The sequence below is a fragment of the Cetorhinus maximus genome, chromosome 10 (genome assembly GCF_964194155.1).
Source record: "Cetorhinus maximus chromosome 10, sCetMax3.hap1.1, whole genome shotgun sequence".
NCBI classification, from domain to species: Eukaryota; Metazoa; Chordata; class Chondrichthyes; order Lamniformes; family Cetorhinidae; genus Cetorhinus; species Cetorhinus maximus.
This window is the reverse complement of record NC_135888.1, coordinates 29,190,129-29,208,501: the sequence shown is the minus strand read 5'-3', so window position 1 is coordinate 29,208,501 and position 18,373 is coordinate 29,190,129. Positions and strand designations below refer to the sequence as shown.

The following is an 18,373-nucleotide window of genomic DNA, read 5'->3' as shown; positions in this document are numbered from 1 at the left end:
AGAACCCTGTGCACCTGCAGCCCTTACCCCAATAAGCATGCTGCAACTCAGACAACACTCCATTTAAGGCATCCCCAAGACTGTCCCAGCCAAAAGGTAAGCAAATAGGCTGGGAAAGTCTCAAGCTTTCAACAGAGCCACTGCCCTTGCAGATGAAGATAGTGGAACTTCAGGATCATCCTGGGTGTTATATTAGTTGGAATGGAAGTTTGGGACCTTCCTGTTAATGGGACAGGGGGGGGGATTGTGTGTGTGTGTGTGTGTGTGAGAGAGAAAGTTCTGCCCATCTTCCACACTGGCTGGTATTTGGGAGTCAGTGCTAACAGGCCAGAATCCCAGTGAAACTGCATCTAGCTAACTCCTGGACCCCATGATGGAAACCTTACATTTTGCTGTATCCAGCATGAGAATTTCAGGGCCTATGTGTCCAATACTAGGTTAATTACACATACATAATAGTCATGCTATCTTGATTTCCATATAAAGAATAATCCCACTTATTTTTGGCCTCACCTTAAGCACTCTCTCCTGGATGCGCTGGATTGTCTTGCACAACTGTTCCTTATCGGGGGAACTGCCAAGATTTTGGTGGAGCAGCTGTTCAAATGTATACACTGTGTTATCCAATAGCTAAAAAAGAAATGTTATAGCATTAGTGACACAGCAATAAGCCATTTTCCACTTCTCCCCCCACCCCCCTCCTCTACTCAGCTTTGTTGAGTATTTATTGAGCTACTGGTGCAGGAAGGTATCAAGTTAGCTTTAGGGGGTTCTACATGAAGCAGTCGTGTGAGAGAAAGAAAAGCTGAAGGGAGAATAATCATCAAGACACCATGAGAGCCAACTTAATAAAGCATCAAATGTGTGGGGAGGCTGTGCAAAGCTCTTGCGAACAAAAAAACTGCTGCAACAACTGATAACAAAGAAATAAGTATTAAAGAAACGGAATTAAATGGTCTCCCTTAATTCACTAAATTGCTTGTTTTCATATAGAAGAGATTCCATATCCTTGTGCTTTACATTAATTGCATCCAGAAGAATGATACTCATACAACAGCCTGCATCAATGTGTCCTGGTCAATGGTGACACAGTGGTGCAGTACGCTCGTATTATTCTATTATCATACTGCAATGTTGGGTGTATAGGACAGTGGAGTTGTGTTCATGAGTCTCAATACAACTGGCTCCAATTTTCTTCCTGCCTTTTTGGAGAGGCAATGTAGAGAAACAAGATCCTCTATGGATGTCAGGGAAGAGGTGATGCTGGAGGGACATGGAAGTGGGTGGGTGGGTGGAAAACTGTGATACACAAAGGGCCATTCTTGTGAATTTAATAAGCAGCCTGAGTTTAACATTAGCAAAGGACAGGTAACACACTACTTGCCAATGGCCTCAAACAATTCATGTTGAGACGAGAGCTGGAGGGAAAATAAGAAAAAAATAATCTACTTGGGTTTGATTAAAGTTGCAGCAAGAGTGACTAACCACCACTTATTTAACTTCCGGCCTAAATTACATTGAGGATCTTGTTTCTCTTCAAGTTTGGCCCTGAATAGTCAGGATAAAGATCCAAACCCATTGTACTGGGAATCATGGACAAGATCCACAAATAGTGCAATTAGCATATGTTGTATGGGATCTTATTTCACCTCTCTCCTAACTATACTTCAGTTCTGCTGAAGGGTCGTGAAGACTCGAAACGTCAACTGATTTCTTCTCCACCGATGCTGCCAGACCTGCTGAGTTTTTCCAGGTAGTTCTGTTTTTGTTTTGGATTTCCAGCATCTGCAGTAGCTTTTAGCTTTTTGTTTTTATATTGTATGGGATCAGTTCAGTTGTAATCTAATGAATGTATTCTTGCCTTTCCATAGATAACATTATTTAGTTTCATTGTAGTCAGTGACAATATGACTATTTAAGGGCTACATAAGTGAACACCAGTGTTCTAAAACACAAAACCTATTTATATAGTGACTGCAAAGCATACTTAAGAATCATTGTGGGTCCAGACCCGCCCATAAAACAGGCAACAAAAAAAGTGCGCGTGCTCCTGCTTTTAGCTACAACACATACACTCTGTTGCATGTTTTGTCTGGAGATGCAAAGCATAAGATTTATTTCAGGCTGGTAACAAGTCCTGATAACAACCTCCGACTGGGTTTATTGGAGGATCAAAAGACCAGTGCATGTTTTCCGCAGAAGTTAACTCTTCCCTCCATTGCACCAAACAACTACTAGGGCAACTGCCAACATTCCTTTGGACCTGTGGGTCTCAGACCACAAATAGCTCTCCTGCCATCACTACTATTTAAAGCTAATACTGTAGTTGGACATGAAATACTAATATATTTCCCCTTCAAATATTTAATACGCTTCCTATAGAAGCTGCTACAGTGGTAGTGTGGTTCTTATTTCCAAACCTCACCTTGGTCTATCCCATTACTCCTGCTTTCAGCATGTAACCTTGTCCCACCGTCGCTCATCTCATTTAAAATCCTGAAGCCCTACTGCAACCACATGTGCGCCCCCACCCCACCCCAATTTTCTCAACAAGTTACCTTCACTGCCTTTCTCCCTCTGCGCCAAGGGGCATCCCATCCTAGGGTGATGTTAACCCCAAGCTCAATTCATCATGTTTTCACGCCTCAGTTCACTACCCTTCTATCCTCCTTGAATTTCACCCTCTATGTAAACTCAACACACATTCACAACCGTCCGCTTGGCCTTGCCATCCCACATAAGCTCTCTACTCCCATAGTATGATAGGTAAGGCCATCTCTGATCACTTCCTTAAATCATCCTCAACCCATATCCCACTTCCCCGAGCTAACCCTCTGCCCTTCTGTAAACATCCCTGGAAGAACAGTTCTCCCCCAACTTGCATAGCTGCACTCTTGAATTCCCAATTGTCTAGCTTTGACTCTCAATGCACCACAACATTTCCCCAGCTATTAATCTGCTCAACCATGCCCACAATTCCGTCTTTGATGCCATAACTCCTATTAAAGCCATTCCTTTTTCTCACCCTGGCTGCTGCCCCCAGCTTTGCTCTCCCAAGTCCAATGGACTCAAGCTTAAACAGATATGGTAGACAATGGTTTAGCCATCCACTGCCTGATCTGGCTGGACATTGTAAAGCATCTTCAGGTCCAGCTCTTGGCTGTGAAAACTACTCACTATTCCAGGATCATTCTTGGATTCAAAGGTCACCTCGAATAGTTTTCTTTCCTGCAAGCTGTCAACTTAAACACTTCTTCCTGTCTCTTAACGAGTGCAAGAAGCTCATGGATTTATTTGTCGCCATCTGATCAGCCACGTCAGACACTTCCCCTGCAGCCCTAACCTGGAGCTTGTTCCTTTCTCTAGTTTTACTCCTATCCCCCTCATGCCCTCTCCGAGCTCATCTCGTCCATGAGAGCCACCTGCTGCTCCCTCAATCCTACTCTCTATTGACCACTCCTTCCCTTCCTGTCTCCATATTAGCTGGCATTGAGAACAGTTCTCCCACTCCACTTCCGGTGCTGTCCCTCTCTCCTTAAAATGTCATAACTCCCCCTCTCCTAAAAAAACACCTGCCCTTGCAAACCAACACCTCATCAATAAGCTCCCTCTCCTCCGAAGTCAGGGAATGTCCTGTCTGTTGTCACCTCCCAAACCCATCTTTTCCAGAGCTCCATGTTTGACTCTCTCCAGTCAGGTGTTTGCTCATGCCACATTGCCATAACTGATCTTAAAGTCACAAATGACATCCTAGGTGAATGTGACAAAGGCAAACTATCCCTCCTTGTCCTTCTCAACCTGCCTGTAGCCTTTGACACAGTTGATCACCCCATCCTCTTCCAACATCTCTCCACTGTTCTCCTGCTGGGCAGGACTGCATTCACCCGGTTCCATTCTTACCTAATCATAGCCAAAGAATCACCAATGACTTCCTTTCTGATTCCCACAGAGTTAACTCTGGTGACCCTCAAGGATCTATCCTTGGACTCTACTTATTTCTCATCTACATGCTGCTCCTTGGCAACGTCATCCAAAATCAGGTCAGTTTTTACATGTATGCCAACGACACCCAGCTCCACCACCTTGTTCAAAACCCTCCATCTCTAAATTGTCAAACTGATTATTTGACATCCAATAATGGATGAGCAGAATTTTGTCCAATTAAATAGCTGGAAGACTGAAGCCATTGTATGTGGTCCTTCTCCAAAATCTGCTCCCTAGCCATTTAACTCCAGCCCTCTCCTGGCAACTGTTTGAGGCTGGGCCAAAATGTTGGAAACCTCTATTATATCTGACCCCAAGAGGAGCTTTCAACCCCACAGCCGCTCCATCACCAAGACAGTCTATTTCCACCTCCATAACATCACCAGCCTCCACCCCTGCCTCAGCTCTTCTGCAGTTGAAACCCTCATCCTTGCATTCGTTACCTTCAGATTTGACATTCTAACACTCCTGGCCTGCCTCCTGTATTCCACCCTCCAGGGACTTGATGTCATCTAAAACTCTGCTGCCTACCTCCTAACTCACACCAAATGCTGTTCAACCATCACCCCTTTGCATGCTGACCTACACTGGCTCCCAGTTAAACACCTAGATTCTAAAACTTTCATCTTTCTTTTCAAATCCCTGCATGGCCTCAATTGTCCCCATCTCTAAACTCCTCCAACCCTATAACCTTCTGAATATCTGCAACCATCAAATTCTGGTTTCTTAAGTATCCCTGATTTTATTTGCTCCAACATAGGTGGCCAGGTACTCCGCTCTGGAATTCCCCCTCAACCTCTCTACCTCACTTTCCTCCCTTAAGACACTCCTTAAAAATCTCCCACTTTGAACAATCCTTTAGTCATCTGCCCTGACGTGTCCTTGTGGCTCGTCACCACATTTTGCTTTACAAAGTTTAAAACACCTTGGAGTGCTTTATTACATTAAAAGCACTATATAGATACAAGTTGCTGTTGTTGTAGTAAACAAAGAAAAAGTAAGACGCATTGAATGGCTTCCAAAGAAATGCACAGATGCAATTGCAAATGGAGAGACTGGGCCAGTTGATGAAAGGCTAACCATCCAATGACAAACATGCTCTGAGCAAACCTTTATTGGCCAAACTTCAAATATATTCCCTTCTGCCAAAAGCATCATACCTTGCTTTCTGTATACTTAGTTACAAGCTCACTCGTGAATTGTTGGAAGAAACAGGGCAAAGACATTGTTTCTTCGCTCCTACCATTTAGGTTTGGCATTTGGGTCTGCATTTACTTTACAGCTTTTTCATGAATCCATTACAGATAAACCTGCCAAACCGGAGAAGGACAGAAATGATCTGATCTGAAATCCAGATAAACCGGCAGACAAGCCTTGTAGAATACAACTCCTTTCATACAAGATAGTCATTAAACTATGGACATCATACCCTCCTAGTTTCTGACTTGAGAAATGCAATTGTTATCTGTTCGCTTGCTGGATTGTGTCCCAAGTAGGTTTTAATCAAGTTTGCTTTTGAAGAATGACCCAGGAGGTATTATGTGCAGGAAATCAATTTTCCACTTTTATCTCTCTCTAATAATAATTTAATAGCCATCATAAATCAGTGTTCAGCTACCTTCAGTGAAGAAACATTCTTGAGAATTGAAACATTTCCATTATCTCTGCCTTAACACTAGAGGGCGTGAAAGATACTCCCTGCCCACATGAAAGAACTAACTTGTCAACAGCATGTTGTCAGAACAACAAAAAGAAATAAAATAGCTAGCCTAATTTTTAAAAAAACTAGAATTTGAGAAGAGTCTGAAGCAAATGAGTATTTGTTCTGGAAGGACTAAAGCAGGGCTGAAATCCAGGATATAAAATTATATTTTGTGACTTGCAATATGCTTCAGCATTCAAATTTGATCAAATGGCAAAATATATTTTATTGTTGGCTACCAGAGGTTAGAGCATTCCCTCAAAAGCTCTTCAACTTTAAATGGAGGATCAACTGAAAAATCTATCAAGCTGCAAAGCTTTCAAAAGAAAAACGTCAGAAACAGGTGATTATCTATTTTCTTAAATCCAAGAGAAAACAAGAGTTTTAAATACAGCCTTAATGGAGGGGAAATTTCCACACGTTTTACAAAAAGAAAGCAATAGCAGATCAGGATCTTAATCCAATCAGCATCAGAAAACAAAACATACCTTTCTTTAAAAAGAAAACAATGCATATTGTACTGACATAATTAGATATTCCTTCCTAGAAGGAATTATAGTTTAGCTTCTTGGAGGCCAACAATTATTCAAGTATTAACTCCATTTACGCACTACGATAAAACAGCCCCACATTTTCACTCCCTTTGACAGAGGTAAACTCTGCCCTACTGCTTTTCAATTGTCATCATTGGGAATTTTGGTAGCTGTGTGGTTAATCTGGTAGCATGTGTAACTTTTGCACTGATGACCTGTTCAATATTCATGTTTTGTTGACATATACTTTCACTGAACCTTCTGCTCATACAAAAGTCCATTAAGATTTTAATGAATCAAGTTGGAGTTTTATAGGTGATCACAGCATTAATTTAGCCAAGAGGCAGCAAAGTTGCTACCACATAATCCACTATAGTTGGTATGATATGCAGGGGTGTTATTACCTACAACAAGGGTAATAAGGGTATTCACATTCATGGCTAATGAATTGGTACCAATCGATTATAAGGAAGTAAATCACAGCTAAGCCAATATTGCAAACTACTGCCACCACTTGCTTCAAGATAGTGTAAGCTTAGTATGGTCTCCAAATCCATTGCCAACTGTGGCTGAATGTATTCCTGGAGGTTTCATCACAAACCACGCACATGCTGTTCCCACTATTTGGCCAACACATCCATCCTTCCCATGCCAACTGGAAAGCAAAATAAACTCTTCATTACCTGACTGGATGACTCTTGGCTGTAAATGAGCCTTTTATCCTTCCCTCACCCCATCTCCTATATTTTTGATACATTTCTGTTTACTAGATATTTAATAAATGAAAAGGAAAACAGTTTATTTTAATGCCTCTATGATATTCTCCAGGTTTGCTCTGGAGATTAATCATCAATACCTGGAGATTCAGCAACCCTAAAACTCAAGATCAGAGGGTAAAATATATAACTACGGCATTAGATATTTTACACAAGTCAAGTGTAACATATAAATTTTAGATGTCCAGCACTATATATATTGAAGTCCTATGATAATACTAATTATGTTCATTTTATTTGTAACCTCACCCAAATTGTCAATATCTGAAAAGGGCAAAACAATGTGCGTTAGTTTAATAAAAATAAAAGCAAAAAACCGCGGATGCTGGAAATCCAAAACAAAAATAAAAATACCTGGAAAAACTCAGCAGGTCTTAGTTTAACGTTCTGTAACCAATTGTCCATTTAAAATAATAACAGCTGACTGACCAGGTCACTAAGGCTTACCTCTCTCATCAGAATTTGACCACGCTGGACAAACACTGCTGGGCTGGAGAGATCGAAGCGTTGTTGAAGGCCCTCAAGCTGTGGCTGCAGCTGCTCTAGGTGCTCGTAGCAGCTCTGCATCTTCACTGGGTGATAAGGTAGCACACTCAGCTTCTCCATGTACTAGAGAACACAGCATAACAGCACTCATCAAGTACTCTTACTGTTAAGCAGCCAAATAAGTAGGGAAAATGTGGTGAAACTTGTGTTCAGGACTGTTTTCTCAGTCATTATATTGCTAATCCCACAAGACAGGGAGCATTCCTTCAGCCAATTCTGTAAAATGAACTGGAGCAAGTAGGTGACAGGCAAAGTATGGGAACATTTGGGAAACAGTGACTGCAGTATAAATAGTTTCAGTATGAGAAATAAAGCAAAATAAGTCCTGGGTTAAGGTCATGCAACTGGGAAAAAGAGGTAAAACTGGACCAGATCCCAGATTAAATGGAATAAAGAACTGGCAACTACAAGCAAAGATCAGCAATGAGAAAAGTTTAAACCAAAAAAAGGGTACAAATCAAGTACATACCAGTGAGGAAAATCAGGCATGCACTGAAGGCTGGAATTCCATGGGAGACTAATTTTTAAAATAGATGACAGCAATTGGTGCCTCCAGGGCAGATTTAGCAAACATGAAAGCCAGGATAAAGTAATACATAGGGCTGCAGCAAATTTGAAAAACCAAATGGGAACAGGAGGAAAAATTAGTTAAAAAAAATGAAGATGCTCATCAAGGTACAGTCTGAGCCATTACAAATGGAAGTAGGTAGTTTTATAGTGGAGAGTGAGGGTGTAGCAATTGTACTAAGCTTGCACCTTGGTTTTCATCAAGGAGATGGATATTGGATTAGTAGAACCACTAGAGTAGGCTGTCAAAGAGAAATGAGATCAAAGAAGTTGCTCTTTCATAAAAAGGTAGGTAAATGACCAGCACTTCATAGTTCAGGCATCCTCAAGTGGAAACTAAGCTGGAGAAGATAGAGGCAGCTGTGGCTATAATTTCCCAAATTTTTGTGGAAGAAAATTGTGTCAGATGGCTAAAGGTCACCAATGTGATACTCCACTTGAGATAGGGATAAGCTAAAAACTCAGTCAGTAAAGGTTACATAAGTCACTAGTAAACTACAAGGGCTAAATTTTTGCCCTCCCCCACCCCACGAACTTCGGAACGGAGGTGGAGGGCCCTGAGAATGCCGACGCCAGGAATCCCACTCTCCTTCCAATTGAGGCCAATTAAACATGTTAAAAAGCTCATTTAGAGCTTGTCAGGGCTGAAGTTCCAATTTTTCCAAGTGCCAGACTGCATGAAATTACTGCCCACTTGGAGGAACGATTTAATCAGTGCCAGTCATTCCTGGCAGCGCAGGTCATGCTCGACGAACCTGATAGCAAAGAATTCAGTGCATGTTGTTCGTATAAATTTTAAAAAAAAAGGTGTTTGAAAAGGAGACCTATGACAAAGAGAGTGGTATATGGAATGTTGCAAGATAGACCAAATGGTGGAGAGAAGAAAGCAAAGGTAAAGGGCAGAAAGAGGTTTCTCAGAAAGGTGTTCCAGCCAGGTAGGACCACTTTTAGTTAAAATGCATATTTAAAAGACCTGGCCTTAGGAACTGAGGTAATTCATGAAAAAAAATATACCACTGGTACCACTGCAAGGTATGGCAAAGTGCGACAAGATGATAAAAGATTGCGGGATAGGTGAGCGGGTAGCAGGTATAATTCAATTTGGAAAAATGTGAAATATTACCTTTGGAAAAATAGGGGAAAGGAGATAAATCAAATGTTAAGACTTTAATTGGAGCAAATGAAGAGAGGGTCATTGGTATGCAGGTATACAACTCATTAAAAGTGATAACTCAAGTACATGACCATTAACAAAGTTAAACTTTTGAAGTCGAGTCTTTGTTTTTTTTTTACCTGGAGACAGAATAGAAAAGCAGAGACACAATGCTGGAATTGTACAAAACCAATTGAGAACTATACAGCATGCCTGTCCCTAAAAGGATACATCAGCAATGGTAAAGGTGAAGCTTAGATTCAATAGTGTGTGGCTGGAGATGAGGGGTTACAGTTAGAGAAAGAATCACAGAATTAGACTTTGTCACTGGAGCGGTGAAAACTGAGGAGTGATTTAATGGAAGCCTTCAAGTTGAAGGATTTATAATAATGTTGGCAGCATATTTCTTTGGAAAAGCAAGTGCTAAAGGAGATGGGGACCAAGAAGAGTGGGATTAGACTAGATGCGGGAAAAATACCAGCACAATTCTGAGGATTTAAACAGTCCAATGCTGCTGTAACATTCTTGGGCTCTACAGTAAGGTCAGGGATGAGGAAATAGCAGCAGCAAAGTGCAAACAGTGACATGGGTAACGGTCAATTGCACTATTTGGCACACGGCTGTTTAATGCTACAAAAAGTTTAACGACTACCAGGTCAGGCATGGTAACATGATATGTATTCCTGTTAGCCATTTACAGTCACTTCCCTTTATGTTCAGGTGCTTGAATAACTTAGCATCAACACCCATGAGGTAGCATAGGGCTCTTTATAGCCCTTTCCTGCACTTCAAGGTCTTCCTTCATTCAGTCACCTAACTAAAAACCTTTCACTGAATGCAACTGCTTACTGCATTCATCTGCCAGTAACCCTATTATGGGGCACATGGTGACACCCAGCATCTACTGTAGTTCATGTAGGCCAACCCCTTTCAGAAAACCAGATATCAGCAAAGTTAGGGATTGCTATCTAGATTTCCTTCTTTCTAAAACCTGGTCTAGGGAAAAATTCTCACATCTAAAAATGCAAGGATGAATGTTCGGACAAGGATTCAAACCCATTTGTTCTATGTGACACTCAAAATCCAAAGTTAGATGCTCAGCTCAAGACCACTGTTAACATAAATTCAACGAAAGCTTTGCAGTTTTCAACAAAGCCAGTACGTAGAAGGTCCTACAAGAGAGGGGGCGGTCCTGGACTTAATTTTAGGGAATGAAGCCGGGCAAGTGGTAGAGGTATCAATGGGGGAACATTTTGCAGATAGTGATCATAACTCCGTTAGATTCAAGATTGTTATGGAAAAGGACAAGGATGAGCCAGAAATCAGAGTTCTAAATTGGGGGAAGGCCGATTTTAATAAGATCAGATATGATTTGGCCAGAGTGCACTGGGAGCAGCTACTTTTACGTAAATCTGCGTCAGTGCAGTGGGACTCATTCAAGAAGGAAATAGAGATAGTACAGGGGCAACATGTTCCAGTAAAGATAAAGAGTGGAACCAACAAATCCAGGGAACCCTGGATGTCGAGGGATATACAGGATTGGATAAAGAGAAAAGGGGGAGCGTATGGCAGATACCTAGTGCTCAAAACAGCGGAAGCCCTAGAGGAGTACAGAATGTGTAGGAGGGAACTTAAAAAGGAAATTGGGAGAGCAAAAAGGGGGCATGAAAAGACATTGGCTGGTAAAATAAAGGAAAATCCAAAGTTATTTTACAAGTACATTAAGAGTAACAGGATAGTTAGAGAAAGAGTAGGGCCCATTAAGGACCATAGTGGTAATTTGTGTGTGGAGCCGGAAGACGTGGCGAGGGTTCTAAATTAATACTTTGTGTCGGTGTTCACAAGTGAAAGGGATGACGTGGGTATGGAAATCAGGCGGAAGGACTGCGATATAATTAAAGAAATTAGCATAGAAAGGGAGGAGGTTCTAAGTGATCTGGCAGGCTAAAAGTAGATAAATCTCCAGGCCCAGATGAAATGTATCCCAGGCTGTTGAGTGAGGCAAGGGAGTAGATAACGGGTGCTGGCAATAATTTTTAATGCCTCTCTGGCCACAGGAGAGAGGTGCCAGAGGACTGGAGGGCAGCCAATATGGTACTATTATTCAGGAAGGGAGGAAGCGATAAACCAGGAACTACAGGCCAGTCAGTCTAACCAGCCAGTGGTGGGGAAGCTATTGGAAGCAATTCTGAGGGACAGAATTAATCTACACTTGGAGAGCCAGGGATTAATCAAGGACAGTCAGCATGGCTTTGTCAAGGGGAGGTCATGTCTGACCAATTTGTTTGAATTTTTCGAAGAGGTGACCAGATGTGTAGATGAGGGCAATGCATTTGACATAGTCTACTTGGACTTCAGCAAGGCTTTTGATAAGGTCCCGCATGGGAGACTGATAACGAAGGTAAGAGTCCATGGGATCCAAAGCAATTTGGTAAATGAGATCCAGAATTGGCTGAGTGGCAGGAAACAGAGGGTGATGGTCAAGGGGTGTTTTTGTGACTGGATGTCTGTGTCTAGTGGGGTTCCACAGGGATCAGTGTTGGGTCCCTTGCTGTTCATGGTGTATATAAACGATTTAGTCTTGAATGTAGGAGGGTTGATCAGTAAGTTCGCAGATGACACGAAAATTGGTGGGGTGGTAAATAGTGAGGAGGATAGCCTTAGATTACAGGAGGATATAGAAGGGCCGTTCAGATGGGCTGATCAGCGGCAAAGTGTGAGGTGATGCACTTGGGCAGGACAAACAAGGCATGGGAATACATGGTGAATGGTAGGACCCTGGGAAGTACCGAGGATCAGAGGGGCCTTGGTGTGCATGTCCACCGGTCCCTTAAGGTAGCGGGACAGGGAAGTAAGGTGGTTAAGAAGGCATATGGGATACTTGCCTTTATTAGCCGAGACATAGAATATAAGAGCAGGAAGGTTATGCTGGACCTGTATAAAATGCTGGTTAGGCCACAGCTAGAGTATTGTGTGCAGTTCTGGAGTCCGCATTATAGGAAGGATGTGATTGCACTAGAGATAGTGCAGAGGAGACTTACCAGGATGTTGCCTGGGCTGGAGAGTTTTAGTTATGAGGAGAGATTAGATAGACTGGGGTTATTTTCCCTGGAGCAGAGGAGATTGAGGGGGGGGGTCATGATTGATGTGTATAAAATTATGAGGGGCATAGATAGGGTAGGCAGGAAGGAACTTTTCCCCTTGGAGGAGGGATCAATAACCAGGGGACATAGATTTAAGGTAAGGGACAAGAGGTTTAGAGGGGATGTGAGGAAGAATTTTTTCACCCAGAGGGTGGTGGGAATCTGGAACTCACTGCCTGAAAAGGTGGTAGAGGCAGAAACCCTCATAACATTTTAAGTATTTGGATGTGCACTTGTGATACCATGGCATACAAGGCTATGGGCCTAGTGCTGGAAAATGGGATAAGAATAGTTAGGTACTTGTTTGACCGGTGCAGACTCGATGGGCCTTTTTCTGTGCTGTAGACCTTTATGACCCATTTTTACATAGCAACATCAGCTAAGAAGTCAGCGTTAAGACTGCAGTTTCTGCCCCGCCCCCAAAGCCTTAATTTACAGGTCTGTCAATCCCGCTTCAACATTTAGTGCAGCGTCTGCATTTCTTACCTCCCCCAACTTGTGCTGGCCTCCTTCATTCAGAACATTCTTATTCATTTCCACAATTTCTTTGAAAAACAGGTCTCTGACTTCAGAAAAGCCCCTGCTGGTTGGACCCATCAACGCATCAAGGATGGAAGAGATGTAAGGCTGGACTTGATTCCGAACACAAGCTTCAGCTTTAGGCATTACATAAACTAAAACAAAAACATTTAAAAAAAGGCAAGTTAGGATCAATCTGGATCAAGTGATGGTAAAATACAATAACTTAAGAACCAAAGTATTACCAGTGCCTACAGATCAGATCGGAGATGGCCAGGTTGGATTCCAGAGAGGAAAGAGTGTTGAGAAAAGCAATCGGCATTATAAGATTAATGAGTGAACACAGTTTATTGTTTGGGCAGAAATTATGGGCTGTAACTTCTGACCTTCAGGCAGTGTAACTGGGAGGTGTCCCCAGAGGTTCCCAGGCAAGGATTGCACGGCAATTGCCTGGGAAGTGCAAACTTCCAATGAGCAATTGCCCTGCACTATGAACCATCCAAAAATGCAATTTAAAATCGCAAAGCTTGGATAGTTCCAACTGTGTTACATCAGTACTTACCCAGAAAAAGTTAGAAGAAATAAAACCACTAGGTTCAGGGGAACTACTGTGCAGGCCCACACCGAACACCACCCGCCCCTCATGGGACTCCCCCAACACCCCCCAACCCCCACAGGACTCCCCCCAACCTCTGAGTACCCCACTCCCCCAGGGGGACTCTCCACCCCCATGGGGTTCTCCAACAGGAACTCTACGTCCCCCAACCACCACCCCTCCCCACCCCCCCCGCCACCAATGCCCAACTCCCACCCTTAACCTGCTCCCCTGCCAGGCCCGACTCTCACCCCCAACCTCCCCCTACCCCCGCCAAGACCCAACCAGACCAGACCCCCCTACCCCCTAAAAATTCAACCCACCTACCTTCTCCCTGGCTTGTTAAAGATCTTTAAATCTGGCTGGACTTTAAACTTAACTGCTTTATGGCAGCTAGTGCCATAAGAAAGGGGATATGGCCCTCTTCCCTCCAATGCAGCAGCGTTTGACTCGGGGTGGGGGGGGGTTGCTGCTCTGCACAGCTCTCGCCTGACCTGAGTTGGAAGGTCGAGCGAGACAGGAATGAAAACATTTCAAGCTAAGAAAGTAGAAGCCAGTGGCAATCCAACTCTGATTGCCACTCTGCAGAAGTTCAGGCCCCTATATTTCGTTTTGTAGGTTTTGAAAAAGCATTCAATCAGGTTGATTGGAATAAGCTCTTGACAGCGCTGAAAGATGTTGGAGCAGACTGGGGATAGATGACTCAAAATATCCATAGGACAAACAGCAACAGTGAGAATAGCCAAAGGGGAGTCGGAACCTTGTGTAATTGGAAGAGAAGTTTGGCATGTGTGTTGTTTATCACTAGTCCTCTTCAATGTCTATGTGGAAGCAATGATCAAAGAAGCATTTGTAGGCACAGAATCTGGCATTAAGATTTGTCAGGGTGGGGGGTGCAATAATATCAGTTAGATTTGCAGATGTCAATACACTTGTAGCAAGCACAGAAGGATTACAAGAACTAGTACACAGACTAGTAACAGCAGGCATGAGCTTTGGAATGAAACTAAGTGCACATCAGCAAAACTTACTGATGCATATCTCAAACTCACCAAGAAATATTCATAGAAGCAAAAGAACTGGAACAGGGCTCAACTATTTAGGAAGCATAATATCCGCAGGTGGAAGGTGCCAAGAAATAAGAACAAAGATAGAAATGGGAAAGTCTGTATTTAGTAAGAAGCAGCGACAACTGCTAACCAGAAAGCTGAACGAACAAATTATGGAGCGACTTGTTAAGAGTTTGATTTAGAGTGTGTTTTGTCTGGATGTGGGACTTGGACCTTGCAGAAAGAGGGAGACCAACTTGCTAAATAGCTTTGAAATGTGGGTTTGGAGGAGAATAGAAAGGATCAGCTGGACACAAATAGTAACAACCGATGAAGCACTGCGGAGAGTGACAATGGTGCAAGGAGTGGGGGTGCATTTATAGCAATTTATGGAAGTCAGAAAAGGATGATTTTGGCTTTTTTTTTTAAACTTTAAGTGGCAGGAAATCATGTGCAAATCTACAATTGTTAACAAAGCATACAGGTTTCTCACACTTCCGAGGGTGAAGACAGGAAACGAGCAGAGAAGAAGAATTTAGAGCTACTGAAAGCTAACTGTGTAACTGTGGGTAATTTACCAGGGAGAGGGAGCAACAAGATATCTTGGGCTGTTCAGGCCACGTCCAGGCCACTTGCAGCCACCTGGAAGGTGGACAGGTTGGCCATGAGTGCGGAATTGAAAAGTGGAGAAAAGTCAGAGGAATAGACAATGGTAAAAAGGTGGGATCTAGAAATCACAGCCACAACATCACAGTAAAAAGAAATAGGGCCAGGGAGAAACCAGGGGATATTTGGCTTCAATGCAAAGGAAAGAAATGCCCATTAATTCAACTGTACAGTTTCAACTAGAAGATTTTCTGACTCAAGAAATGATCCTAAGAATTTCTGGTATGTACTATTTGCAACTGTGTGGTCCCAAGGGTGTAAATTTATTGAAAACAAAGTGAAGCCATAAACTGGGTAAATCTCTTATATTCAAATAAAAAGCTCAATTTACACAGTAGGAGCAAATTTCTAACAAATGGGTATTTCGCAATCAATGTTCAAAACACACGGACAGTATACAGTGCCGCTTTATGGCATCCAAGATTACAAATTCCACTTCTCTGCTTCCACGTCAGTGGGTCTGGAATCATGGGCTGTGCATTTTCATGATACACAGTCCAGGCATGTGCCAGATGCACAGAAGAGGCATTTTGCCCAAAAAGGCCTGGGAGTGGTTCCTAAAAATAAAGCTGAAACCAAGGTGGAGTTTTCATGGAGCTCTCAAGGGCCATGAATTAGGCGGAATGCAAAATTTCAATTTCCCGACGGCAAGCTGAGATGCAGAGATAAAGTCAGTGGTGTATTTGTGACATGTCGAGCCTCACACCGGCCTGTGGTGTACTTGCGATCCATTTGTATGCCATGAATATTCATTCGTGTGAAACAGTTTTTAAGCAAAGTCCTACCCTCAGGATAAAGTATAGTGGCGCACCAGAATCTCATTGGACCCAGTTCACGTTTGTTCAAAGGTGGCGTGCACCAGTCAACTTTATTCAGTTGTGTGTAAATTCAAAGCTTTTCCTTGCTTAACACATTTGTTATTCATTCATGTTATGCAGGCGTCGCTGGCTAGGACAGCACTTACTGCCCATCCCTAAATACCCTCAAGAAGGTGGTGCAGTATGGCACAAGGGACGGAGGCAGGAGAATGGCGGCCTACATGGAGGCTTGGGACTGGCAAGGGTGAGCCAGTGGTGAGGGGGTTGCGGAATGGGTTTGGGGGCATGGAGGAGTGGAAGAGGGATTTAGGGGAGCAATGAAGTGGGAAGGGGGCCCAGTCTCCTGGGTGTGGTAGGGGGAGGGGTGTTGGTACAGTCAAGATAAGAGAATGAGGAGCCCTAAGCGGCAGTGTCAGAACTGTCCAAATGTGTCCATCTTGGGGTGTCGACTGACAGAGTCCCTACAGGGCTTTGAGTTCACCGACAGCATTTCTACTATTCCTGCTGAGAGTGATCTCAGACAATGTCCTTTACAATGCATGGAAGGGAGGGCCAACTGAGCATGCAAGGTTTAGCCATGTCCCACAGAGTGGTGAGAACAACATCGGGGACTAACATGAACATTTAATAAAAAGTGAACACAAAAACATCACACTTTTTTCCCCCCCACACTAAATGAAATGTAACCAACTCCCCTGCAACCATCAATGTGTGCCCACCACGCGGCACGGCAATACATTTAAACTCGGACTAAGCTTGTCTCAACAAATAATGATGATGTAATTTGAAATATTTACAAATGAAATTTAATTTCGAGAAACATCCCTGCCACCTTTACGCTCTCAGATCTATGTCAATGGCAATGGAGTTATGCAGACAAGTTTTGGCCAAGATGCAGCCCTGGTTGACCAGGAGGATCTTTTATAGCCCACCCGCACCTGCAACATTGTCAGCTGTCGCCAGGTTTCACCCATGAAAAGCTTCCCCTGCTGCAGGATCACGTGCTTCCCCTGCACACTGCCAGCACTCAGAACTTAAATTGTAATCATGTAGGAAACAGGGAAAGAGAGAGTGCGCCAAAGTGGAGCGCACTTCCAGTTATGAAATTAGGATTAGCGCGCTGTTAACAAAATCCCCTCAGGGTCAAAATGCCACACTTTGCCAACAGCTAACTGCAAAATTAATAGCAAAAAAGGTTTTTAACCAAAATAACAGAGTCCTATCCCTGCTGTGGAAGAAGTAAAGAAAAAGTGATTGAATGGTTGACGTTAGATGAACTTGAGGGTAAACTTGAAGAGAAACAACAATGTGCAGATCGAAGTCAATGCTCAGAACCAATATTATCTCATTAGCTTAATTGCAAATGGTACTAGCTTTCATATGGAAGAAAAAGACCTGTGAAATGTAATTGATGTCTGCAGCAAGAGCACAGGCATTTGCAAGTAGACAGTTATTATTCAACATATGCCTATGAAACATGTTGCTATACTGAGGCCAGTATCATTTATTCAGGGAGGGTGGGGCACCACATGATCCCAAATGTCTATAATCTCATTGTTCAGAGAGGCTACCTTACCTCTGATCTTATTTCCCACGTGTTCCTTTGAGCTGATAATTTGGTCCATGTCTGGACGAATCCTGCTTTCCAATCCAGGGCGAGCTTCTTCACATTTTTGTAAAACAGCTTCATATCGGACTTTTGTCTGTGCCAGAACCATTTTATGCACAGCCTCTGTGATCTGAGTGGGGGACAAGGAGATTGAGTAAAATCAAAACATGAACTGCATTTATGTTGAAGTAACTTTCTCTTTTTCCCCCAGTCTGCTTTGTTTCTCCCTTCACAATCATAGCCAGAAAAGGAATTGTGTAACCATATTAAAGGCCAAGTATTATTTTAAATTGCCAAATGGAATGTTACATTTACAAATGCAGCAATGGAGCATTGCTCTTCATATCATCAGGCACTTATCATCTACCATGTTAAAGGCATTGCAAATGTCCTTGATCAATACAGTCACCATGAAAGCATTATCGTAAAAGTTTAATAATACAAACTAGCAGCCAAACTGACTCAGTTAGGGGCAATACTCATTTGGGGAATGTTCTGAGCCTGCTCTCATAACAACAGGTTTACATGTTGTTTGTGCTGGTCACTGAAATAGCGCCTGTAGTTCAATAGTACAACATTGCAGCATTTCACAAAGGACAAAGTGAAATGTGAAGCATCAGGGAAACTCAGAACTGCTTTTATGCTATGAGAGTTTCATGCCAATGTAACGGGGCCACGATGCACCAATATTGCAGAGCCAGCTGCAACCCAGA

General features: G+C 42.8%; 1 protein-coding gene across 1 annotated transcript in view; it reads right to left on the bottom strand.

The window, feature by feature from the left end:
* The window catches only part of LOC144685608 (protein Niban 2-like), a 197,905-nt gene that overhangs the window by 10,564 nt on the left and 168,968 nt on the right, over positions 1–18,373 (bottom strand). The window contains exons 8-11 of the mRNA XM_078550291.1: positions 17,628–17,790; positions 12,891–13,078; positions 7,443–7,604; positions 514–630 (exon numbers count right to left, since the gene is read on the bottom strand). Of these exons, the coding sequence (XP_078406417.1) occupies positions 514–630; positions 7,443–7,604; positions 12,891–13,078; positions 17,628–17,790 (630 nt within the window). The remainder of the gene's footprint in view (positions 1–513; positions 631–7,442; positions 7,605–12,890; positions 13,079–17,627; positions 17,791–18,373) is intronic.